This window comes from Perca fluviatilis, chromosome 3, assembly GCF_010015445.1.
Source record: "Perca fluviatilis chromosome 3, GENO_Pfluv_1.0, whole genome shotgun sequence".
Taxonomy (NCBI): domain Eukaryota; kingdom Metazoa; phylum Chordata; class Actinopteri; order Perciformes; family Percidae; genus Perca; species Perca fluviatilis.
The window spans coordinates 37,755,528-37,782,558 of NC_053114.1; the positions used below are offsets into that span (position 1 = coordinate 37,755,528).

The 27,031-nt window shown below is 40.3% G+C and overlaps 1 protein-coding gene across 4 annotated transcripts in view; it reads right to left on the bottom strand.

The window, feature by feature from the left end:
* The window catches only part of LOC120555298 (thrombospondin type-1 domain-containing protein 4-like), a 41,375-nt gene that overhangs the window by 12,694 nt on the left and 1,650 nt on the right, over positions 1-27,031 (bottom strand). For all 4 annotated transcript variants that reach the window (XM_039793985.1, XM_039793982.1, XM_039793974.1 and 1 more), the window contains exons 5-8: positions 25,577-25,899; positions 23,829-24,261; positions 21,341-21,443; positions 18,683-18,819 (exon numbers count right to left, since the gene is read on the bottom strand). In XM_039793985.1, the coding sequence (XP_039649919.1) occupies positions 18,683-18,819; positions 21,341-21,443; positions 23,829-24,261; positions 25,577-25,899 (996 nt within the window). The remainder of the gene's footprint in view (positions 1-18,682; positions 18,820-21,340; positions 21,444-23,828; positions 24,262-25,576; positions 25,900-27,031) is intronic.

A 27,031-nucleotide genomic window follows, 5' to 3' on the forward strand; every position in this document is an offset into this window, starting at 1 on the left:
GTTCTGTTTACTTAACTTTGTTCTATGTATTCAATTTTTTTATGCACACTGCTGATGAGCTGCTAAACAGATTGTCAATGTACTCTGAGCACAATAACAATAAAGATCGATCTATCTATCTATCTATCTATCTATCTATCTATCTATCTATCTATCTATCTATCTTTAGTCTGGATCAATGGAAGTACACTTCCAGGATAATTGCCTGACAGAAGCAGAGCGCTGGATGTCCCTCTGCTTCCGCTCTCTTGCCATTCTCAAAATCCCTTTGTTTCAAGCATTTTTTCCTCCTATACTAGAATGTATGTGTGGAGTAGGCAGACCATACTTCACAGTGCTGTGACATTAGGTCTGGCAATGTGAGACTAGTGGAGCTTTAAAGGGGGCAAACTGACAAGCACAATAAATGTGCATGGTAATAATTACAGACAGTATGCAACAAAAGCATTAATGCGTATAAAGAAAATCACACACTGGACTGAATAAAAGTTCTGACACCTCTAACAATTTCTTGCAACTAGATCTGAGGCCAAGCACCTAATACAGAGCTTTATATTGTAGCCCATAAATGAGTGATGATTTGCACTGGCCCCCTTGATCTGTCTGTTAGAACATAATTGTACAAATGATTCCCAGTTTGCTGTTTCACTTCCATGTGTGCAGAGGCATCTCTTTCCTGAAATAAAGATTTAGAGGGAGCAAATAAACCACTACCAGAGAATTGGGGCAAATATCAGACATTTGTATCATTCCTTAACAGTAAACATGCACAAAGTCAAGATATACAGTTGCACAGGCACTAAATCACTTCCCGGCAGCTCTGGCATAATGTTACAGTTGCCTTGCAATAATAGTGCTTTTATCCATGCAGGAGGCCTGATTTGTGGCTTCAAACTAGGAATGCAAATCTGAATACAATGTGAATGCTAAGAATTATATCATATCACGCAGGCTTTTAACTCCTGAGGTAAATTAAGTTTGAGATGTGGAGGAAAAAAGGCTCTACTTGGTGCTGGAATGTCGAGCAGAAGAGTGTGTTTGTGTACCTAAGATGAACTGTTGTTTTGCAGCAGTTCAAATCTTTTGTGAGGTTTTGTCAGACATGGTTATTTACTGGGTGAAGTGGGATATCATCAGGCATCACAGCTCTTTGTCACACTGGCCTGAAGCATCAGTCAAGATATTTTACGCAGATTATTCTGTGACCAAGATGATACTTTAATTAGGATGAGTTATTTATACAGCTTTATTAACATTATTATGTCTGCTCAAATAACATTAGTGCTCCTGGGTAACTAATAAGTGGTCGGGTGTCTTCCAGAAACATGGCTGCTAAAGAGACTGTATCTGAGACCTTAGTTACGGGATGAGATATAAAATGTATTTTAAAATCACAAAGCATGTAATAGAGTTTGGAAAGTGAAGGCACATCTTTCTGCATCTAACAGATGAACGTTGTCAGCCAGTGTTTAGGGTGCTCAGACAGAAAATTGTGCGATTGACAGACACATCAAGCCCAAGGCTAACAGATTGACACTGGGTCACAGAGCTGCACTACATCCACTGCACCAGCAGTATCCACATTTTGGCCCAAACTATACCCAGGTGAACAGAAGCTGTAGACATAAAATATTACACAAGGCTCAGCATCAACTAGATGGGCGAGATGGAGAAAATGAAATATTTTGCTAGAAGCTAGAACAGTTTGGTAAGTTCAGAATATTACATCCCTTTACTGCAATGCAGCCTTTGAAACCAGGAAAAGACAACGCTTGTGGCATTATCCAACATTTAAGACAACATCTAGCCCCATATATCGATATATTATCGATATACTGCCCAGCCCTAGGTTCAACTAGGGCTGGTCGATTATGTAAAAAAATCATAATCACGATTATTTAACACGATTACTTATTGTGTTTTGGAAAGATTTTGCAATTATTGAACCTTAAAAACAATGAATGAGTTAAACAAATCAACAGTGAAAACACCTTGAACTGTGAAATTTCCCCTTAATACCTTTTCCATTTGAACTTTTTTTTTATTCAGAACACAAGAAAAAATAAGAGTTTAGTTGCAAAACGTAATCTGCAAAATAATTGTTTTTCTCGTTTATTCTGTTTTTGTGATTATTAGGAGCCAAAATCGTAATTGTGATTAAAATTTTGATTAATTGCACAGCCCTAGGTCTGTTGTATTTATACAGTAAATAAGTCCAACAAACATTTCAGACATTAGCTTCTTACATCTTCTAAATATAATTGCTAACAGTCCCAAGACAATAATTCATAGTAAATAAAGTGGCTTATAACCAAATCATATTGTAAATCAGCAGTAGTGAGGCAGTTTGTCGACATACAATTTCATGTTTATAGGGGCTTTAAGAGGCACAGCACAACTCAAATACAAACTTTATGTGACTTGCTGCCTCTTTCCCATGTCCAGGGCAGCATGCCAGGTAAAGAGGTTCCCACAGTATGTTAGTCCACAACTGTACGGTACCAGGGCTACACTAGACATGATAGGAGATTAACATAAACAAGTAAAGAGTCTGTGTCAAGCACTGAAGCATCACCTGGATATTTCCACCTATATATATTTGGAGAAAAACTCACATGGCTACATTCTGCTGGTCATAATTCTGCAATGAAATGGAGGATGTTATGAATAAAAGTATGTTTTCTTAGTCTGGAGATGGTGCAGCGGTTAAGCCCCCCCCCCCGCCCAAGTCTGAATCCACATGCATCCATGCTGGCTGAGGTTCAGATCCCACCAGAACCTTCTAACCTGTGTCTTAGTGGTTTCCCTCTCAGCTTTCCTACTGAGAGCAGTGTGAGATGTGTACTTCCTGCCTGGCAAAGCTAGTGAGATATTAGCACAGCTCCTCAGGGTAAACCTCTAGGAATAAAGGCATGCTACAGTATGATCTGTAATCCTACTGTAAAAATTCATCCTGGTATGGAGGTAGTGCAGTATTTTAAAGCATTTTTATGAGCGTGGGGTTATAAAGGGGCTGTTTGGTGACCACAGGGATTTCTTCAGCTCTTCACACGTAGAAATGTTATAATTTTATTTGGCAAATTGCCAATGAAGTTATCATGACTTGGTCAGCTGTGACACCCCAGTTCATCTGGAAATGCAATATAGCCCTAACTTAGCTTCCAGGTTGAGAATACAGAGGCAACATCATCCCAACGACAAAGAATTTATAGTGGAAGTGACCTCAGGACACGATGCGGAGTCTGGAAATGACATTACTGAGATTTCACAGACATCTCATAAAAATCAAGTAAGACCGTGATTAAATAAATTTTTATTTCTCTTTCATATGAAGTGCACACTGTGATTGTCACGGCTACCAACATCTGCCTCCCACATGCTGGGATGCTGTGGATCTTTAACTGGTTTTAATGAGCGAGTGAAGGAGACACTGCTTTTACTTCAGTCAGCACTTCAAACACATCTGCATATGTGGAAGCCACACTGTTATCAAGTTCACATGTGACATTCTCACTAATAAACGGACTGTTACATCCTGTGTGAAATATACACAGTTAAGTACAAAATATTAGATAAAGTTCCTCTTTTCCAGGATTCAGGGCACATCCATTGTTGGTATGGATTTCTTCTTCTTTGGGTTATGTGAAAGGATTAGACCGTTCACTTAACCCTTCCCACAAACAGTGATTGTCCAATCATAGCTTAGAAACTGTAACTACTGTCAGGTCTTTCTGCATTTCTGCGCATGTTGACGCGGTAAACACAGGGCTGTAGTAAGAGAGATACTAAGCACTTAAAGAGATTAGAGGGTGGTGTTTTTTTGTCTTTCCAAAAACCAAAAAATACAAGAGCAAGGAACGTGTTAAACAGTGAGTTTATCGACTTTACTGTAAACTGCAATTGCAAGCTTACTACCTACAGTAGTAACAAAACGTTACTTCCAAGTTCCAAAAGCAAGGAGCACCTCATTAACATTTGTTTATGGGGCTACAGGTTATGTTTAAAAAATGCCCTGTCACGACTACTTACACAAACTCTTTAGTATTTCCCATCTGTGTGGAAGCAGCTCCTGGCTGCTATCAGAGTTTAGGGTAATGTTAGCAGCTTTTTCCTGCTCTTTATTGGATTTAACCACAGCCAACGTTACCTAAGTATCCAAGTTAACAGAGTATAGCAGAGTAACAGTATTCAGATTTTATATATTTCCTTATTATACTTATAAAATACCAGGACTACCTACCTCTACACTGCTACAAGAACAACGCGGTTTCTTTATCAACTTGTGAGGATGCAGATTCTTCCCCGGGACATGCAGCCTCTGGTGAGAGCCTTTTTATAAGAGATAGGCATTGTGTGCTTTATTGAGATAAAGAGGGAAGACGAGAGAGAGAGGAAGACCTGCAGCAAAGGGCTCTGGGCAGAGGTGGGAGTCTTTTACCACAATATCATGTATGTGTCCATCAAGTGCATATTTAAGACCCCTTTTACAAGACTTTCTGGAAAGTTAACTGGAAACAAGATGAATCAAGCTTCAACTCTAGCCCAGTGATGCATGTACTTCATGGAAGATGTGACTTCATCAATAGCTCAAAACTTGCAGATTTATTCAATGTGTTCCTTTCCCTCAGATTTCACTTCTGGCTCTGGTAAAATGGGAACACTAACTAGAAGACTAACCATGGTTTGTAACCACAAACAGAAACACAGGTTCTGGTGTTTTGGATAGTAATTACTCAGCGTTCCACTCTCCACAACATAGCTTTTCATGAAACCAATATCAACATGTGTCAAACCAAAATGGGAACCCAGACAAGCTGGGATTATTTAACATAGGAAAAGATGAGAGGAGGACAAGACAAAACAAGTGGCGGCGCTGGTTCCAACAAATTTACAATTTACAGCTGTTTGTGCCTTTTTATATTGCTGATTAAGCAAGTTACCTGCATTTATGTTAGTGTTGTTCGAATTATTTTTGCAGGACTAAAAGTCTCAAAATTCACATCAGGTCATCATATCTTATATCTGCAAGATATCCCACAAGCTGTAAGCAAGGCATCGCCAAGTGGTGAATGGAAATGTAGGCATGAGTGGCAGGACATTTGATCCCAACAGTAAAAAGAAGGCCTCATCCACACCACAATCTGCCCTCACAGCAGGGCAGCGCTTCTTCGTTAAAGACTCCCATGCTTGTAAAACACTCAGAAATAGCATTGAGCATGCTGAATCTACAGTCATAAAAGCGCATTGGGTTTCTCCTGACATCACTCCTCTGATTTGTTTTGGGAACAGAATGAGCAAAGGGCCTCTGCTGGGTGTCAACACTGCAAGGTAATGGCTTTGATTCCAACTGGAAACTACCACAAAACAACATAGATTGATGACATGATCAACTCAACTAAAGACCTACCTATTCAGCTGGAATTTAGTTCATGTGGTTTGTTTTTAGCTTTTGTTTTCTACTGCCACTTTTCTACTATTAGCTCTGTGCCTTTTTATTGTTTTTATTCTCTTATGAACCCCTCTCATGTATGTTGTCATTTTCAGGTATGAGGTTTTTTTCTTTAATAATTGTATTTTGTTTTAATACCACACTGTAAAGCACTTTGGGCTGCATTTCATTGTATGAAAGGTGCTATACAAATAAAGTTATTATTATTATGATAAAAGGAGGACTTTCAACGTTTCATTGAGTTAACGTCAAAGTGTCAAATGTGTCGAATGATGTCACTGTTATTTTGACATGAGCTGTGCTAACTGTGGTTCTGACAAAACGTGCCTGTAATACAACCTCGATGTTCTGTTAGGGGTTACCTTAGGCCCATTTTTAAACAGGTAAAAAAAATTAAGTATAATAAGCTTACATTTTATTAATGTTATGAGAATTTGCATCAATAAACTGGTGACATATCTGCTATAGTAAATGACAAATCACTTCTGTTTGGGGTCTCAGAGAGCCGAGATGTAAAACATGGTTAAATAAATATATGCCATTATCTTTCATGCAGCATTACCCATCCCAAATCTCAAATAATTCTAATTTAATTTCTGCTCTTGATAATCTACACTTTTTTTCTAACGTCTAAGTAGGTGCTAACACAAACTATCACACGAGTAACTCGACCTGCATTTTATACATTAACAGATTCCAACATTTATATGTAATAGATAGCTATGCAGTTAAGGGTCATATAAAGCTGGCACAGAACATCATCATCAAGACCTCGGCACTTCACAAGTTTGCATTAAAGACCTCAGGCACCTCACACACCAGTCTCATTAATCATCAGCAAGCACAGGTGAGCTAAAATTAGCTGAGCCACAGGCAGCGACAGGCTAATTCATGCCTGCAGTCTATCCCTAATAGAGTTCCAAGTACATCTTTATTGTCCCAAAACAGGCTTGTCTCACCGAGTCTTCCACTCAGAGGGAAATCTAATACTGTGAAGTAGCCGGTGAATGTGCGGTGGAAAAATAAACCACTTGGAGAGCAAGCAGAGCCACAGTGAAAACACTCAATAGATGGACCATAGGATCATAGGGCCACAATGACAGTCCAAGTTATGTAGTAACACTGTCCAGAGCTGCTTACAAACACTAAAAACTGGTTGTAAAATGAGTACCCGGCTTACTTATATCTACATCCATGAAATGTAGATGTCTTAATCAGATCTAATTTAATCTCCAAGTCCAATATTAGCACAGAATTTCTCTTGGTGACATCAACGACTTCCAAAACCTCTCTATAAAGAGTACAAAAGAGACTTACACTGAGCAGTGCATCGTGTAATGCAACTCTTAAAGCCAGAGTGTTAGCATCAATGGGAATTCCCACTCTCTCCCAAGTTCCACCAGGACCCAACAGAGGTGAAGCGGGTCCTACCTGTGACCGCGGCTTCCCCTGCACGCGCATGTGGAGGCAGACGAGCAGCAGTAGAGCCAGTCCTGACAGCATTCTCTCATGTGGCCACAGAAATGTTCGACCAGTCACTCAGGCTTCTATAAGAACCCAGTGGCTGCTCCCGTCAGCCTCTTCCTTGCCTCTGTAGCTCTGAGAATGCCAAAAAAAAAAAAAAAAAAAAAAAACTCACCACAGAGCTGATCTCCACGAGCTTCCCTTGTAAACTGAGCTGGGGGAGGTGCAGGGAGGTAGGGGGGGACTGGGGCTTTTTTAGAGAAGGGAGAGGTAGAAAATGAATAGGAAGGAGAGAGAGGCGGGAGGGAAAGGAGGCAGAGTGTGGCAGCTACTGCTGACAGTAAATTGGAAGACGGAGAGGAAGCTTTGGGAAATATTTTTGATGTGACAAGAAAAAGTAAGAGAGGAAGGAAATTCTTGCAGGGCTAAAATTAATGTGTAAGCAAAACCACTGTGGTTAACATTGTGTGGAAATAATTGGCAGGTGGGCATGCCAACAAATACGAATTACAGAATTATACACTTAAGTTGGACATCAACTTCGTTCAAACCAGAAAAAGGGGGGAAATAATAAGGTTCCAAGGTCTAATGAACACCCTGAAGTGGAAATAACCCCACATGAAAAACATATTTTGTTGTTTCTGCTCACTCTCAAGATACAGAAACAATAACTCAAAAACAATAAGATCCCTTTGCCCTCTATGACACCCCCCCCCCCACCAGTTTCAATGCTTGAAGCACAACTTCTGCAGCCAAAAAAAAACCTGACTCATCATATGGTTTTCCTATTGCACTACCATTGTTTCCACGACATTAAACCCTAATTGACAAAGACATACTGAGGTAAGGAGTACATTCTTCATCCGAAGAATGTTGTTTTTCTTATAAAATTATATAGGCAGACCTAGCGCATCAGGGACACTGTGGCTGGATCTGTTTCTATACAAAGAGCCTTCTGGAGTAAGCATAAGAAAATTGAAAACTTTCCTGTTTTGAAGTGGCACACAGAGACCACAACAGGCTGCTGCAAAGTCTATTGTATGCACTGAAAGGCTGTGTCTCAGCTGGCCGAGCACCAGGGCACACATGGTGGGAATACGAGGAGAGGGAGGCAGGCAGACGGACAGATGGACTGACAAGATATTACAATATAAAAAATACAAAGAAGAAAACAAACGATTAAATACTTTACTGGTGACATATTGAATCTTTTTCGGAAGATATTTATACACTGTATACCTTACTTCATTACATTTACTGTCATTCATGTTATAAAAGAACACTTGCTCTTGGTCATTCACCCTTGTGAATATAATGCACATTTACGTTTCTTAAAATGACTGTTTCTCTACCAGAACACATTCAAATGTACACACTGACATCAAATCACTTCAGGTTTGGAAGGTATTTGTAAGGTAGGGTAAAGATAATTTGCTTATCTTTACCCTATCCTGCACATCATATCAGAGCAAGCCAAGAGACACATGATGAGACAATTTATGGAAAAATTAACAGTGGAATACATTTGATAGCAAATCACTATATGACTATACTTGTATATACTATACAATATACTATATTATAGATTAGCACTATACTTAATAATAAATCACACTCTGCCACCTTTCCTAATATTCTGTAAAGCTGTTTCACTGAGCAAGTAGAGGCACTGAGTGCATGGAAGTGTAGCAAGAAACAAAAATCTCCACACCTGCAACTAAGACACACACACACAAATCTGTCCGACTTCATCCTGCCAGTAGCATGCAACTTTCTCCAAACAAAACAGTAGTAGACTGAAATTGTGAATGGCTCACTCAATCAGCTTTGTTTTCATAGTTAACCCCTCATCCTCCAACCCAGAGTGTACAGTATGCACAGTAAGCTGTTGGAAGGGAACGGCAGCCCGTCCGTCGTGATGAACCAACATACATCGTCTCCTGCTCCCCTGATCTGCCTCTGATCTGGACAGATCTCATTATGGAGGCATATCGCCCAGAGGTCGGGCGGGGCCAGACTGACTCTCCAGTACACCCTGGGGTCTTTGTTTCCTTCAACAACTGGGTCAGCCCTGAATCAACCTTGGCTCCAGGCGCCTGATTCCTCCAGTCTCCAACCCACACACGTCAGAGTCACGCTCTACAGCAGGTGGGCTGAAAATGACTGTACACTGTCAGGGTCCAGCAGACACACGCTCATACAATAGCTGTATTCAGCTCCTGTTCTCATTTTTTGTCACGTTTCCAGCGTTTTATAGCATTTGCAGTTTGGAGGACGTTTAAATCCAAAGCTCATTAGCGGAACCATGACTGCAAACATTTTTAGCAGGTGTGGCCTCAGTGGGAAACACTCTACCTGGCAGCTACCATGCCTCTGTCATTAATCTAGCTTACATCATGCATCATACATGCAGAGCCCTCAGAGTTGTTTGCAGCAGTGCAAACATACTTTCTCATTTCGGCAACCATATTCACAATTTCTAACAAATCTCTATTGCTTTTCAATCATTTTCCAACATCTCCATTCATTTCATTCACCTCTTCTAACTGGTTAACTAAAACAAAAACAAAAGTTAAGAAAATGCAAAAAGTATGAAGAGAAAACACATGATTTTTGTGCATCTGGGAAATATATTAGTCAGCAAAGGCATGTAGGTCCCATGATTGTTTCCTTTGAGCGATGTATTTCACTAAAAAAGGCAGGAGCATAGTGGAGGGAGGTGGGTTAATGAATAAAGCAGGTTGACAGGAGATTTGGGCTGGGAGGGGCAAGGTGTGGCTGAGGGAAGCCACTGCTCCGAGGATGGATGACAAAGTCTCCAGAAGAAAAATGAAATAGTTAATGTAACTTTCCAGCACAGAACTAAAAATAACAGCTGAAATGAACCACTTGTCAATGTTGCACTTGGTTACCGGTAGTATTATGAATTAAAGAGCAGTGCCACATAAGTGAGTGAAGTACATTAAATCAGTCTCATTCTGTAGCTTTATAGCAAGTAATTGGACTTTCAGTGATTTGTTGATCATGTTGCTCACAGTGTGGATATACAGGTAGACTTGTGACACCCTTCAAGCACACACAACTGCCACACTCTGATTATAGAAAAGCATCACAGAATAGCAGTTCAGTGGTGACTCACAGTCATACTGTACCTATCAAATCATAATCAAATCGTTGACATTAATGGGACACTTTCAGAGTCAAGAATTATGGGATGTGGGATGCCACTGGGTAGTATTATAGGGCCTCTATTATTTTCATATATTAAGATGATATTTTTTATTATTTTCATAATATTACTTAAAAGTAGCTGCCTCATGCAATCTTTTTAAAATGCTGATAATAAGGTAGCATTTAAAGTAAAAACAGTGGTTGAGAATAACCTCAGAGAGGATCTTAGAAAGATAAGAGATTATCCGTACACTTGGGAAAAACTAAAGCAATTATTTTTGGATCTGAAATAAAATTTGACCAGGTTTTATGGTTAAAGTTGGAGAGTTCCATACAACTGCTAAAGACAGTGTAAATTATCTTGGCTGCATTTAGACAGGTTTTATCAAGTGGAAATATGGCTTTAAAAGCTCTCATCAAGAAAGATAATGACTTTTAATGTATGTAATGACTGCATGCACAAAAAATAAAATAAAATCAATGAATCAATTAAATATATGGTGTTTGTCTTTCCTCTTGAAATATATTTGCAACATAATGGGATATGGGAATGGGAATGGGATAAAGGCTTAAAAATTTGGTAACAACTTTGTTTTGTTTTTTTGGTGAAAATCACAGACACAGACCGTTGCCTGTATACGCTCCAAGGCCTGTTTCTTACTCAATAATCTTGACCTCAACAAGAAGCTTTGGTCTAACACAAAACTGTGACTGACAAGACAATGAACACATAGACCAAATAAGTCAACTCATTTGTTTTCTGTGTTTAATGTCTTTAAACACCTGCTGTAGGCCTTTTGTTAATAAAGCTATTAGACGCCATCAGATAAGAGTCTGATTTACAATGGGGTTTGACCCTGAGCAGCAGGGAACCTACAGCATAGACACACTCTCTGTTATACACTCTTAGTAACAGATTTACACACATACAAGCACACACACACAGACACATACAAATAAAAACATGCTGACATAGAAATATACAATTAGGCATTTATAATTCATTACTTTTATTATGCACACAAAGTGTCTAACATAATATTCTCACACACAGGTACCGGAAGTGCAACATCCACCTGACACACTCACGCCTACGTTTCTTATCTTATTATCAAATGACCCTAAATCCCAAGTGCCCAGTGAGCTCTGACCACACACTGAGTGCTTCAGACATTCCAAACAAACCAATGATGCATACAATGTGCTAAACTGTCTCCTCAATTGACAGCCACCCAGATAGCAACCAATCACTGTCAACAGCTGTTTGTCTGAGGAAGAGCTGTGTGACCACTGAGTGCTAAAAATAGCACTGGCTGCTCTTTGCCCTTAAAACACACTCCACTGCGGAGCTCAACCTGTTGTGGGTCAGCCACGTAGCTCACTATACATCAACTGTCCTCAAATCACCATCATCCATCCATCTTATCAGCTATCATCTGTCCTGCTTAGTCTCCACACAGAACCACACATTATCATGATATCATGAGTCAGCACACTGTGAGGGAGATGCCTAATGATCATAGCAGGGCTAAAGAGTCCCACACAATGAAAATGGAAAGGAATCACAAAATAGCAGTTTAGTGGATATAGTAGAACAAATATTGAGTATATAAAAAATCTTTCACACCACAGTCAACTTTTCTAATGTTTCCAGTTTTTGCCCCATTTGGGCATAATCTTCCTTCATCTGCGCACAATCCAGTGAAGGTATTTTTGATGGTCATTAAGACTAAGAAATAAGAAAAAAGCATATGGATCTGATCTGTGCAAACGCTTTCTTTTTTCAGCTGACACCAATATTTGAAGGCCCTGGCCCAGCTGTTGTTTTGCTGAACTGCCAGAATATGACCAGGAAATGGAAGTTCAACACCAAGCTGAACACTGGCTGTCTGCTACTTTTCCTCAAGTCCCCTAATAGTCCCATGTGGTACCATGAAAATATAACCCAGCCAATGTACCAACAAGCCTGAGAGTAATGACTGCCCTTCATACAAACATTCATTTAAACTAGTTAAAAAAAAATGTATATTAGCAAACAGGACTAAGAGGGAATTAAGGCAGGACTGAGGAGAACATTACTTGGAGGAAAGTACCAGACCACGTAAAAAAAGCAGGATATAAACAGAGGAACCAGCAGTGTGTTGGAAACACATCAAATGGAGATCCCATCAAATGCAGACACTCTGCTTTTTCACAGCTTGAAGGAGGCCCCACTCACAAGGTTAAACACTCCCCTGTCTCCTGAAGAAAAACTTTATGAGCTGTAGTGGTGCAGAACAAGTGTCTGACCACCGAACCCAGAGCGCTCAAGCCTACCGGAGTTCACAGGTCCCACAGAGCCAGTTAGGGCCGACGTGGGCCAGTAAGACCCAGTAAGGGGAATGGCCCATTAAGAACCAGGAGGTTTAGGCCAAACTAAGACATCAATCTGTCATCTCCCTCACACCTTAACTTCTCAAACACCATTTGTCTTAACTGTCTTTCAACTGGAATACTCATATGCAAGCCCTCTTGACAGGGACAAGTGCTCTAACAAGTGTCATTAAGCAGGATACTGTATCTCTACTAGCTCCAGTGCTGCCGCTCTATCGCTGAACCTGACCTTTGACTCCCTGTGGAGGGGAGCTAGAAGGAACAGTAGGCCTATCTTCATTCAAGGGATACATTAGGCAGTTCTATATTTTTGTTCATTTATGTTTTGTTTTTGGTATTTCCATTACCACTTTCCATTACAGACAAATCCATCTTAAAATTTCACTTTGCACACATGCTGAACTCAGCAAGTGAGTGAGATCTCATAATGTTGCTAGATAAAAGGTCGGTAAACCTCCAAAGTAATTTCAATTAATCCTGAGAGGAGCATGAATGTCTACAACAGATTTCATGGCAATCCATCCAATAAGTCCATACATTTCACTCAAAACCACAAATTTCAATCTCATGGTGGCAATACAGCAGAATTCAAGTCAGGGGATCATCCATGTCATTAGGATACATCATCTGGGTACCATGAATATCTGTACAAAATACAGATATTTAATTCTCAAAGTGGTGGACTGACCCTACACTGCCATCCCAGCTCGCATGGCTAAAACAAGTCATTAGAAATGAATGCAATATGAGTTAAAATTACTAAGTAAAAAAAAGTACTGATTGTAAAGACAGCATCTTTCCTCAGCAAATACCCATCATAACTGTTATTGCACATGTCCAATACCTGACGACAGGCCCTGCTGACATGATAACCATCTGCAGTGGGTAATGGTGGGGAACACCCTGTGAGCGTGCAGCTGGGGCTTGTCGTGACAGAGATGGGATTGAGGTATCTACACCAGTCTTCACCAGACAGGTTGTATATCAAAGCAGTCATCTCCCTTTTAACAAGTCTGTCTGTCCACCACAGCGGGGAATGCATAAAACAGATGCAGCTGTCAGAGGAGAGAAGTGAGGAGTGGCCTAGGATGTTGTTTGATGAGTTTGGGCCTGAGACTCGCTCTAGGTGCTGGGAAACATGCCAGTCAGAGGATGACTGATGCTGAGACCTCGACACTGCACTGAGTCAGACGTAGCCTCATTTTATCTGTCATCTTTATTAAGAACACTACGTCAAAATCCATGCCGAAATCTGGTAGTTAAATGTTGCACTGCTTATTAGTGAGCATTAATACTAATAGAACCTGAATTAAAACATGCTACTTTTATCATCAACATGTATCAACCAGATTTCAACTTCAGCTTTTACAACTGTTTTCCCGTTCTTTCATCATCGTCTACCACCTAACTGTAAAGAGCAACAGGAAGTAGTGCAAACCTACTGGGTCTAGAGAAGTGCAAGCTATATCGATTTCTACCCTCAGCTAGGCCCACCACCGCCACCAGAGAAGTGTGGTGTCAGTGATCGGCCTTTAAAAATACACACACCCTTCTCAAATGCCCTTCCTTGGTATAAAGAGAGAGAAGTCGCAGATGAATGGAATTCCCACCATAAAGGGATCTTTCTTTCACTGTTCATCTGAAATGAGTAACCACATTCAGGGAGGTTTCAGTGCCTAAGAGCTGGCTGGTTCAACATGTTCATATACACACACGTGATTTATAGGAAATGTTCAGCGTTTCCACTTTTTAAAGACAAATGATGATCCAAAAGAATTTGATCAAAGGATATCAAATATACTCGACATAACTCTCGAAAATCATAGTTAATCATAATCCTATAATTTAACTAAAATGAAGTAGTACTTAAATCCTACTGATTTGTGTGATCCCCTAATTTTTCATCTAGCACCATCAGATGTTTTGGATTTTAGTATAACATCTTGACTATGAAGTATTGGATAGATTGCCATATAATGTACTTTGGTACCAATATTCATGTTCCCCTCATGATGAACTGTAATATCTGTGGTGATCATTAGGATCAGGTGAAATAGAACTAATGACATTCCCATTTGCCTCAGAAGCACTTTGTGTTTAGTGCTTTAATCGAAAGGTTTGCATGCTAACACGCTAAACTAAGATGGTGAACATGGTAAACATGCTTAACATCAGCATGTTAGCACTGTCATTGTCAGTATGTTTGCATTTAGCTCAAAGCACTACTACACCTAAATACAGCCTCACAGAGCTGCTAGCAGGGCAATAGACTCTTGATTTTGTTAGTATCTCAAAGATCATTAAACTACTGTACAGAGACCACAGACAGTGAGCAAGGAACTAACTTCATCCAGCACAAAGAGGCTGAAGTTTTGAAGATACTCTAATAAATCTGCCCAACACTCAAGTCATAGGTGTTGAGACAATCCCTCTTGAAAACAATATTGACAAAAAATGGTTTGTTTTCCAAATCATGAAGGAAAGCAAAATGTAGCAGGCTACTGAAATCTGTGTGGGCACTCTGGACAGTGCACCAACATGGAAACAACCTTGAAATCTGCCACTTTCTAAACTTTCCAGACCTTTTTGATGGACAAGCACACTGAAACCTTTGTTATGGGTCAAACTGCTAGCAACCACGTCACCAAGCCCTCGCTCCATCCCATCTCAGACAGTGCAGGGCAAGCATTGGGGTGCCAATACAGCATACAGGCTAGGCAACAGTCCAGGTGTGAGATAAGGAAGAAATCACATCAGTCCTCCATCAGACAAAAGCTGTAGCCCTGCTACAGTCCAAAACTATAAGGTACAAACCTTAAAAGACCTTGATTTGCCTCATTAGTTGGATAGACGCGAGTCTCTCTATCAGGCCAATATGAGGGTGTCACTGTGTCAGATTTAGAAATCTGAGATGTACATTTGAAGTGGCACCAGGAGCCAAAGGTCAAATGGACAGAGCTGGGTTGTTATTCATGCAGTATGAAAGGTGTCAGGAAGAAGTATCAGGGACCACACAAACTGTGGGCTGTAAAGTAGAAGATAATGTTTCCACTGTAACCAACAGCAGTGCGTCACCCCAACAAGCATATAACCTATGTGGTTTGGTTTATATGGAAAGTTAAAATAACAAGATAATTGAGCCAAGAGTACAGTCCAAATGCTTTCAATTAATTTTTCATAATCATGATTAAGAATCAAAAAATCAGATCATTGCCCCAACCTGCAGCCGAGAACCAATATTAAAGCCAAAACTAAAATAACCTCAAGACACTACTGCAATGTAAAAAAATAAATAAAAAACTCACAAAGGAAACAGTGAGCTGCTATACTGTGTGAGTATAATGTAGCTTCAACCTCAGCTCATGACATTGTTCCTTTTCTCTCTAATTCATTCACCTTTCATTTTCCAAAAGTCACTAATTAAAACACAGTCACCCATATGTGATGTGTTAGTGTGCACACAAAGGTCTAGAAACACCGTCACATCATGTTTACATAATAAAATAATAAATTATTATTATTGCATTGCATGAAATTATTCAATATCGTATTAGGTATACTACATCCTGTCTATATTAAGGGTGATAATAATGATAATAATAAGTCATTTATTTGCCCCCTTTTTTCATTCTGTTGTTATTTACTTTATTAACACACACGCACGCACACACACACACACACACACACACACACACACACACACACACACACAGGACCATCCATCCATCTTCGTCCGCTTATCCGGGGTGGATAAGATGGGAGGAAAAGGTGCTCTGGTTTAATGGCATTTCTTTAAACCAATCAGAATTGTCATGGGCGGTGCTAAACTCCTGTCTCAATTTACCCTGCAGAGATCTGAGGAGCAGTCAACAATAGTCCTCATAAATCCACCGAATTTAAAATTCCAACCAGGGGCGTCGGACTGGGGGGGGACTGAGTACCCAGGGCGGGCCCAAAAAGATGCTAGAATGAACAGCTGTGGATGCGGGGAGGGGCCCATAGAAAATGCCTTTCTACAGGGCCCAGAATTCTGTGCTATGCCCCTGATTCCAACACCAAGAAAGCGGAAGGAAATGGAAAATACATGCATACATGGAGCAATCCCGGAAGTAGAACGCAAAGGATATAGACTAGTTGTTTCTTGACAATGTCATCAATGTGTTTTGAGTTTCCAGAAATATGTACTTCAGTATCTCTGTGCTGTGCAAGGACAAGGTCTGACCCGTTGTATCCCCTCCGTTTGAATAATTAGAAAGACATTATAGTATGGTTTGGCTCTGATCTAAATCAGAGGTAATACAGTAGAGTCCTTGGTATTTCGGAGTATATCACTCTGGAAAATAGCCAACATAAATAGGTTGCGGCAAAAGAACATATAGAGTTTTTGAAGGAAATGTGACAAAGAGACCAGTCAGTGAAAAGTGGACTTTGAAAAGCCGTAAAGGGACACATTGCTATGACAACCAATTAAACAGAAATTAAACTCTGTCAGGTCAGAAAAGAATCACTACAACACAGAGAAACAACTAAAAACAGTCTTATGTCATGATTGTGTGAAAAATATTGTAAAATACAATCTTGTATGTAACGTGTCCCACTTGTAAAATCCACTCATGCAGCTCGACCCTCACCAGAGAATTTATCAAATGTGCTCACGATGCATTAGACACAACTTTCAAAATACTGATGATATAATATTCCTCCTGTATTTCCAATACTAGAAACCATCAAACAAATAACACATACAGTATACCAGACTGTGCTTGGTTGTACTCCATCCTCATGGAGGAGGTCTCCTGTTAAAATGGCTGGAACAGCTGAGAAAGCTGGGAGAGCGTTGAGAAAAAGTTCTGAAAAATCTCCCCGAAAAACTGCTGATGAATTTGAATCCTTAAATAATCGGCCCTTAATCTGAGGCAGGGAAAAAAAAGAATTAACACTTGCAGAACATTTTTTCGTGTAATTCCTGCATTCAGACTCATGAATCACAATTTAGTTTCCGTTATTAAAAATAAATCAATCCGTCCCACGTGAAGGATCTTCATGTCATGTGTGTTAACAGTGGAAATGTGATCAAGGCCAAAACGAGAGATCAGAGGGCTTTCTATCTTGATTAAATCTTAATGTTGAGATTGTTGCTGGATTACAGCGCATGGGAAATACACGGGGTTAACAGAGCGAGGTCAGCACAACCAAATTGGAAATGAGCTCCTTCTCCAACATATTTCTTCTAGTTAAACCCTGATCAAAAGAACGTCAAAGTGAATCCAGCACACTCAATATAGCAAGCCATAAGCAGGCCCACACAAGCAATTTATGTCTCTCCAACTCTGTACTCACAGGTATGTTTTCATGGTGTGTATAAAATATGGGGTCAGAAGTAGAAATATGTCCTACATTGAGATCCCAGGTTTCCTGCTTAGGCCCAAGGGGGTAGAAACCTCCTCCTGACCTCCACTTCACTCCTCCACATCACATATGAAGAGCTCTCACTCTGATGCCATGCTGCCCTCTGCTGGTCACAGCCATTGCTACATACATACTAGAGATCAAGTGTCCAGTTCTTTTACATCTTTTATAATCAACTGACTATGTCGTGCCACTTAAATGATGTACTGGGTTTACTTACAATGTTTGGGTTAGGATTAAACATTCAGGTTGGGTTATTATTAGTGTATGGTCATGGCTTACTTACTGAATAGAGATAGAGATATAATATATCTAATAGGCAAATAACTCACTGGCAAACATGAGCCATAGTCCAAGATTGCAGCATAGAATATCCAAATAAAGTGTTGACCAAAATATGTGCACCACCTGCTCATTCATGATGCAAATGTGGATGAAATAAGTGATCCCCTATCGATTTTGACATTTATGTCCATGCAAAATAACGTTGTATATACAGTACGTGCATATAAGTACAGTAAACTTCCAGAATCTTTATACATCCTCCGTGTCCTCTTATTAATTGTACTTTGATCGACAGATATTCAAACGTAAAGGACGCTAGGATCCAACAACATTGTCAACTTATAAAAACAAAGCTTCAGGAAGCTCATGTTTGCATTTTCTGCAAAACACGTGAATGTATTATTTCTGGTATACATCTTCAAAAACACCATGGACCTGGTAGAAATGGGCAGAGTCATAGGGTAAAGGAAGTAAAGACGCTGGCTTGTGACTTAAAGGCTCAAATAAAGAAGGGTTTATGAAGTGGCCTACCGAACACTTTCCCGCCACGCAGAGAGAAGTATCATTCTGCCCACATGGCGTCCCATCGATCACCCTCTCCGACTGTCGCACGTAGAACCTGAACCCTATAGCCCGGCAGTTCAGTTCACAATGCTGATCCCCAGGAACTGAAAGGAGATTTAGAAGGCTGTGACAAATCAAGACATATCAATATATATATTACATCAATCTACATAGTTACATCTAGTGTGTAAATACAATACTTTTATAATGTGTCAACATTAACAACATTGTTACATGTAACATTAACCCTCTGAGGACAAAAGACGCACTGGCGCATCCAAACGATGTTTGACAAAAACTCCCACTCAAAAAGCGATATTACAAAATAATTTAAATATAAATACAGTACAGGCCAAAAGTTTGGACACACCTTCTCATTCAATGTGTTTCTTTATTTTCATGACAATTTACATTGTAGATTCTCACTGAAGGCATCAGAACTATGAATGAACACATATGGAATTATGTACTTAACAAAAAAGTGTGAAATAACTGAAAAAATGTCTTATATTTTAGATTCCTCAAAGTAGCCACCTTTTGCTTTTTTTTGATAACTCTGCAAACCCTTGGTGTTCTCTCAATGAGCTTCATGAGGTAGTCACCTCAAATTGTTTTCACTTCACAGGTGTGCTTTGTCAGGGTTAATTAGTGGAATTTTTTCCCTTATTAATAAAAAAGCAAAAGGTGGCTACTTTGAGGAATCTAAAATATAAGACATTTTTTCAGTTATTTCACACTTTTTTGTTAAGTACATAATTCCATATGTGTTCATTCATAGTTTTGATGCCTTCAGTGAGAATCTACAATGTAAATAGTCATGAAAATAAATAATATAATGCATTGAATGAGAAGGTGTGTCCAAACTTTTGGCCTGTACTGTATACAACCTATAAGACTTTGGCAAAATCATTTCAAGCTCCGAAACAATTCCTACAACACATCATGAGTTAAAGGTTGTTTTCAAAAGAGATTTGAGGAATTTGAAAAAGCCAACATCAATGTTTCAGCATTAGCGGCAAATTATCTCTTCACCCATTGCTCTAGAAAAATTGTGTGCGTCAATATACGCAAAGCTAAGTTTGTTCTGAACACTTTGATATGAATATATGCAATAATATATGCAAATACCCTAAAAAAGGTACATTGAAGAATATATGTGAAAATGCCCTTAGACCTCAGAGGGTGAAATTCAATACTTAGCAACTATGTGAAATATAAGGAATAGATGAATTTGTAGAGCACAGTGAATGCACACTCAAAGGATTACAATGATATATATATAAAAAATCACCACTTCTTTAAAACGTCAGTGAATGGAAACATAGCAACAGTTTGGAAATGATTCTGCGTTTAAGTGCCCTAAAGTAGCACATAAGAGGGGTTTACAAATTCAGAAAGTGTCTGATTCCCATTGGGCAGAGCATCAGGAGCTAGCACAAAAGCTAGATGAAACAAACAATACAATGTATCCCTAAAACGCTTTCATTTGATGACACAAAAAACCGCAGTGAGCGGCCACAAAGGATTCTGACCCCTGTACTTTACAATTTGTTCAGGTGCATTATCAATCAGATATACTATAAGCCCAAAAGCAAGGTATTTCTTAAACGGATGTACAAGAGTACGTTAAGCATTGTTCAAGATGGGTGTCAAATAATCCAAACTCAACCTCTTACATTTACCTGAGGTTATTTAATCTTTACATCTGCATTACCCGTGAGTCAAGGTCTGCAGCACAAAGACGAGATCTCAAATACACACGTGTTTGACAGGATATTAATCTGGAGACTGTTATTTCCATTAGTGTTCTTCTCAGAGAAATTACATTTCAGGAGCTGTTTTGACTGTTGCCTGGATACTTCAAGGGAGTAAAGTCAGAGAGTTTGTATGGGTGAACATTTATCAGGGAGCGTACAGACAGGTGATACTGCAGTGCTTACATCGCTACACACCTTAGTTCATATAGGTCAGGCAGCTGAAGATGTAACTGACAGTGAAAATGTGATTAATTATGAAATGTGTGCGAACTTAAGATGAAGTACTTTTTAGGTTATCTCAAACATCTAGGCAGGACCCATGTGGTTACACATGTTCTGTCACTTCTTAAACACATTTTTTTATAAACAGACTGTTTTACTTGTTTGTTCTTTTATTTTGTTTTGTTCAAGGGTGGGGGGGGTTGGGGTTACCCTCTTTTAAACTCTCTGTTTGTGTCTATTGGATTACACACATTTACTGTATGTCCAATTCAGGATGAATTGTAATAATGTTGTTGACATAACCATCATCAGGTCAACACATTCATTTGTCCATTACTTAAGTTTATGACCATAACCAGCAAAACTAATGATATTCCCATCAGCCTACTACTTTTGTGTTATAATTATATGATCATTACAGATCACTATTTACCATAATTTGAAGTTTTCAACATAAATGCTATCACAATGCAATTTTTGAATCTCTGACCACCTGATGTTACTCGTCCCAGGGTACACAGAGATAAACAAAAACAGTACTATAGTAATAGAAGTACTAAACTAACTAGTAAAGTAATACTGCAAAATAATACTGCAATTCCATAATAACATATACATATGCACATGCTGTATACATATAACTTACCCTCATTGAAAGGTTCCCACTCGTACAATCTGCCCATGAAAGGTTGGTTGTTGTATGAAGAACACTGAACAGCCCTGATATGTCTGCTGGATGGAGGACAGGCCTGAGGATGGCCCACACACACACACACACACACACACACGCACACACACACACACACACACAGTCCACAAAGACGGAGTCCAACAGGTAAATCCTTTTGTAACAGGAGCAAGCTCACATTTCTCATTGTCACGCTCTGTAGCTATTGATTGACTGCTGTAGATGACCCACGTTGTTTTAACAGTTTTAACTCTGTGCTTGTATCTCAGTCTTTTTTGCCAAAAGCGGTTAGATTCCAGTATTTATAAAGGCTCGCCAGTGTAACTCAACCTCCCTGACATCCCCCCATAGCTCCTTTGTCTAAACAAACCCCTGGTCTGCTTTACTTTGCTTAAATATCTGTGTCATCGCACACCAGAGACAATATACAGAACCAGACACTGTTTGAATTTATTTTAATGTACAGGATGGATTCCATAACCTCGGCTCAGATAAGCAAAGCCCATCCACACACTTTACAGCTGGGGTTTAACTGATGAGGTTTGCTAAGCCAATAGCTTTACCAATATTGGAAAATATTTAGTGTCAGTTTTATATCTTTAAATTCTAACAAATATTTTGTGTTGTATAGTTTTTGGACAAAAATGGAGTTCTCGTCCGCCTTGCTCGTCGTGGTGGGCGTGTGAAGAAACCTGCACTTCCTCCCACAATTTACATGATGTTGTGCCAAGCAGCCCTTCATTTAGTTTTGTAACTGTAATCCTTGAGGCTGGGGACATAGAAAAGAGAGATCCCAGAAAGTACAATAATGATCTTCTCCACAGGTAAACACTAAATGTCCTGACTCATCACTGTTTTTCAGCAACATACTGCAATCCCGGCAGGCATGTTTTGCCCTCATTTGCAAAAAAGATAAAAAAATTTCAACTAAACTTTCCACCCATGCCTTTGTTTCATCGCTGGTCAGTACCGCACCACCTGGAACCCCACAATACCTTGCAAAGCACAGCCTCGCTCCACCTGCAGTGGGTCTTTACTGTAAACCTCAATGGCTGTTGCCACACATACAGTACGATACTTGAATACTTTTTAGTAAGCTCAATTCACTGTTGCACTATGGAAAAAACTGAGCTTGCGAGATGTCTGTCTGTACAAGTGTTATGTTTCTATCTTTTGCTCTCACATTTTAAATTTTTTTTTTAGAATTATCTTCATTATGGAATAAAACTAGTGCTATCAGTTAAACGCGTTATTAACGGCGTTAACGCAAACCCATTTTAACGGCGTCAATTTTTTTTGCGCGAGATTAACGTTCTTTTTGGCCCAGCAAACTTTGTAGTTTTTTTCACATGCTGTTGCAACAACTAATAACGTTAGAAAACTACAACACCACACCGGATCTAGCTAGACTGGAAACAAAACAACAGGCACACCGCACACACTTGTTTGGGCTTGCGAGCCGGCCAAAGAGCAGTAGGCTAATGTTGCGTTTTGAGTGGATGGCGAGTGTGAGACGCCAAAATGGATGCCAATAAGATTCTGAATGGAAAGTTTACTTTTAAAAAGTTGCCAAATGGTTCCATTGACAAGACCAAAGTGATCTGTGTGTTTTGTCGTTGTGAACTGAGCTATCATCGCAGCACGTCCAGTCTGAAATACCACTTGATGACCAAGCACACAGCTGATGCCAATTCTCCACCCCCTCGTCAAAGCCAGGCGACAAAAGCACAAAGCAAGCCAATCCACTTTTCCATGTTGATAAGAGCATTAAAATGAGAAAAAATAATGGGTCAAAAAGAAATCAAGGGACATTTAGAATAGATAACAAAGTGCGATTAATTGTGATTAATTGCGAGTTAACTATGACATTAATGCGATTAATCGCGATTAAATATTTTAATTGACAGCATTAAATAAAACTAAATAAAAACCAGAACAATAAGCAAAATCAATCATGTTATCTATCCATTAAATGCCCATACCTTTTTTTTTGTATGCTGCCTTTCTTTAAATAATTGTTCACTTCTTATACTGCACTGTAACTTTTATTCTCGTATTTTATCTCTTTTTATATTTTTAACTGTTACTGAAGTTACATTGTTGAACACTGGAACTGTATGACAATCTATGTAAGCATATAATGAGAATTAAAAAGTAAGTCCAGTGAGACCGGCCGTTCTGGGAACGGCAAGGATTGCAGGTGGATTACGCACATAGCAAAGGCTTATACATAAAATCTTGTATTATTTGTTTTTATATTTCTATTGTTTTTAACTGCTCTTTAGTGTTTTATGTAAAGCACTTTGAATTGCCCTGTTGCTGAAATGTGCTACAATTATTATATTAATACATATAATGATGTACTACAGTTACATATAATGCTGCCTTGCCATACCTAGTGAACATGCTAAAAATAATAATAGGAACAAGGTGAAGATTTGCATACATTACTGTTGCAGATCCTGTAGTGAACATGTTCCCCTGTGCAGAAGGAACTAGGCAGGGGGTTGTAGGGTCTCTCTGGGTGCTGCTGTGGTCCAGATGTCTGGCTGCTCGATTGTGGCTCCTGCTGGCCCTGAGCATGGTTGGCCGAACCAGGCTGGTAGAGGGGGGCCCAGACTTGGTTATTTTTGGGCTGCTGTGCCCGGGGCTGCATGTAGGGTCTGCCATAGCGATGGAGGTTTTTGGAGGGGTCCAGGTTGTTTGACCTTTGGCCACCGCGGCCACTAGTGGTAGGGTGGTGGGCATCAGCTGCAGCAGAGCGTCTCTGTCTGTGAGGGCGAGCCGTCCCTGAGCCCTGGCCTGTGTCCGTCTGAAGAGGAGCAACATAAGGAGCTCTCCCGTAGCCATACCTCCCCGGGATGATCTGAGTGACCCTCCTGAAGACACAAACATGAGGAGATTGAACTAAAGCAATGATTTTGTACTAGTTTAACTGTACTAGTTGTCACTGCCATCTCTAAACCTCCACACATCCCCGCTAACACAGAAGCACACAATTGAATCACATATCGTCTGTCAACCTATAGAAAATATCATCTACTCTGCCTTTTAAAACCAACCAGAGATTGTACAACACAGGCCATCCAGTACATTTGGGTACACACCTTTTATTTTATCTTTTAGCTAAATTTCTTCTTTTGCTGAGGAAACTGACACAGGTTTTGAGAAGCATCCAGGTCCCAGAAGCATGATTCTGGGAGCTTTTGTCATTATTTGGCTCCTTAGAGTCCAACTCAAACAACCCCCCATTACTCAGCTGTCAGTGCTATTTGTTTAAATGCAAGCACAACAGGAAGGAGGTCACAAAGCTGCCAAGCACAAGCCGAGCTTTTGACTACATCCATAAAAGACTAGCTTTCCACTGAAGGGCAGTCAGATGGCCCACAGTGAGGGCTCCGGAAAAGTCACTTTTAGACCAGACTGCTCAGCATGCAGCACAGCCGTACGGACGCTTTAAGGACTTGCAGATCTTGACAAAGACAAGAGCTGCAATACTGAAAAAATTTCTTCATGGACCATCACAATATTTAGATTACTTCCAATTTTGATAGTTCTTTTCATAGTACTTCTTGAATGCCTAATCAACACTCAGGTTAAATAAATTATTATGAATTACAATAAAATAGATAATAGACAGTAATAATTTTTTTACTCTTTTGCGGCTATTTGCAGAGCATGTTGTGTCGGAAGCTACTGATAGGTGACAAGTTAAAAGAAAAACCAGCATACAGTGTCTTACATATTGAGCCTTGTCATACAGTATATTCTCCAAGTCTCTGGAACTGAGCTAGAAAGATTAACACTATTCTTTTTAAAGATTTCACCTCATTTAATGGTGATGGTGATAGTGGAAAGCGCTATCTATAACCCAGCTCCACAATGTGTTATTGGTGTTCAACTGGTTTAGGATCTGGTGACGGTGAAGGCCGTAGAATATCATTAACATTATTTTCACACTCAATCTAACCATGTATTGACCCCTCGTGCCGTGTGTTGTTATGTTTCTTCATTCATCTTATCGGGTGTTTCCTTTTGTCAGTCATCTGTATCTAAACACTCCCGTTAAATAGATACAAAATCACAGCCTTCCATTTACAAATTCCAGTTGTAAGAACATTGATTTCAACACCTCAGTTTGTTTTGTAGCACAAAATCAATCTCATCATCACCCTGTGCAGGATCATACAGTACCTGCGTCCACTAGGCCGGGTCTCCTTCTCCTCTTTCTGATCTCCTCGGCTGCTGCTGTTTGAGGACCTGCCTGCGTTGTGGTGCAGAGGAACTGTTGGCCGCAGGGCTGAAATGACGTGGCCTGGTTGCTGGGGGTGAACACCAGCTCTTCTAGAGGGGTATTGGGATGGAGTGTAAACAGGCAGGCAGGGCCTGCTCTGCTCTTGTACCCCTCTTCCACAGGTCCGGGAGCAGGTTGACCAGGGCCCCCAGGCGCCCCAGGAGCCCTGAATTTCTCCATGCTCTGCCCTGAACTCCTGTTGGCGCTCTGCCCTCTGAGTAACCTGCATGGAGATGAAACAACCAAAATTAGTGACACCCCAGAGTGCAAAAGAGCGAGAGTGTGTCCCAAGGATTGATGGAAAGCCTCCATCAACAAGACTTTAATCTCCCCAGATCAAGGCTTTGTATAAAGACTCGAGTCAGTGACCTCATCTCATCAACATGAGTATCCTGCCCCTCCGCCTCCCACTACTGTCCATGAAACAGACCTCTGTTCACGGTTATAAAGCCCTGATTTGGCTGATTAGTGGGTGTCTGTTAGTGGCCTATCCCATATTGGCTACCTGCATTTCTCACTGTTGACTCTATCCCTCTGCGCAACTTTGCCAGGGACGTATTAGCAGTGATCACTGTTTGAGGAACCTGCCAGGAGAAGCCCTGTGCCAAGTCAGCTTTATCCATGGAACAGTGTGGAAATCCTGCTCTTTAAGGAGCACTTTGTCTCCATTCACAGCAACCTCTCTGGGCAAACACATGGCCGTAGTAAAAGCTCAGCTGCCTTTGACTTTTAGCGAATGGAAAGAGAATACAGAACCACTAGGGAGAGTTGGCAGGAAGTTCTTCTCCTGTCAATCAGCCTGTGCAGCTATTCAGAGAGATCTCAGACACATCCCCCCCCCACCCCCAACCTCCTCTACCCTGCTTCAGCCTTTGTAACTTAACGCCACTGTCATCCCCCGGGTCAGCCATAGGTCACACAGCTGGATTCCCAATGGAAACCCATGAAGCCGACTTGCGCCGACCCCCTCTAACCTGACTGGATAGTTGATCTGTCAGTCAGCTTCATCCAAGAGGTACATCCACTAGTTTCTTCCATGAGGTTCCTGTGGCTCCAGAGGTCATGGGGTGATTTGCTGACAGCTGACATAAGGCCTCTCTGTTTTAGTACAATCAACAGTGCTTTTCACTCATGCTCTCATTACAAGTTAACAGATTAGCACCCTGGTCAAGTTCCCCATGGGAATACTCTCACTGTCTACACATACTGGGACAGAACAAGCAGGTATAAAAGTCTATACTTTAGGGCGGCATTTGGCTATGCCAAGACACGATCATGCATGCCATGTCCCACAAGAAGAGCGTTCCATTTGCCAACCATGCGATCAGACTGATTCCTGGAAATATTCGTGGGAG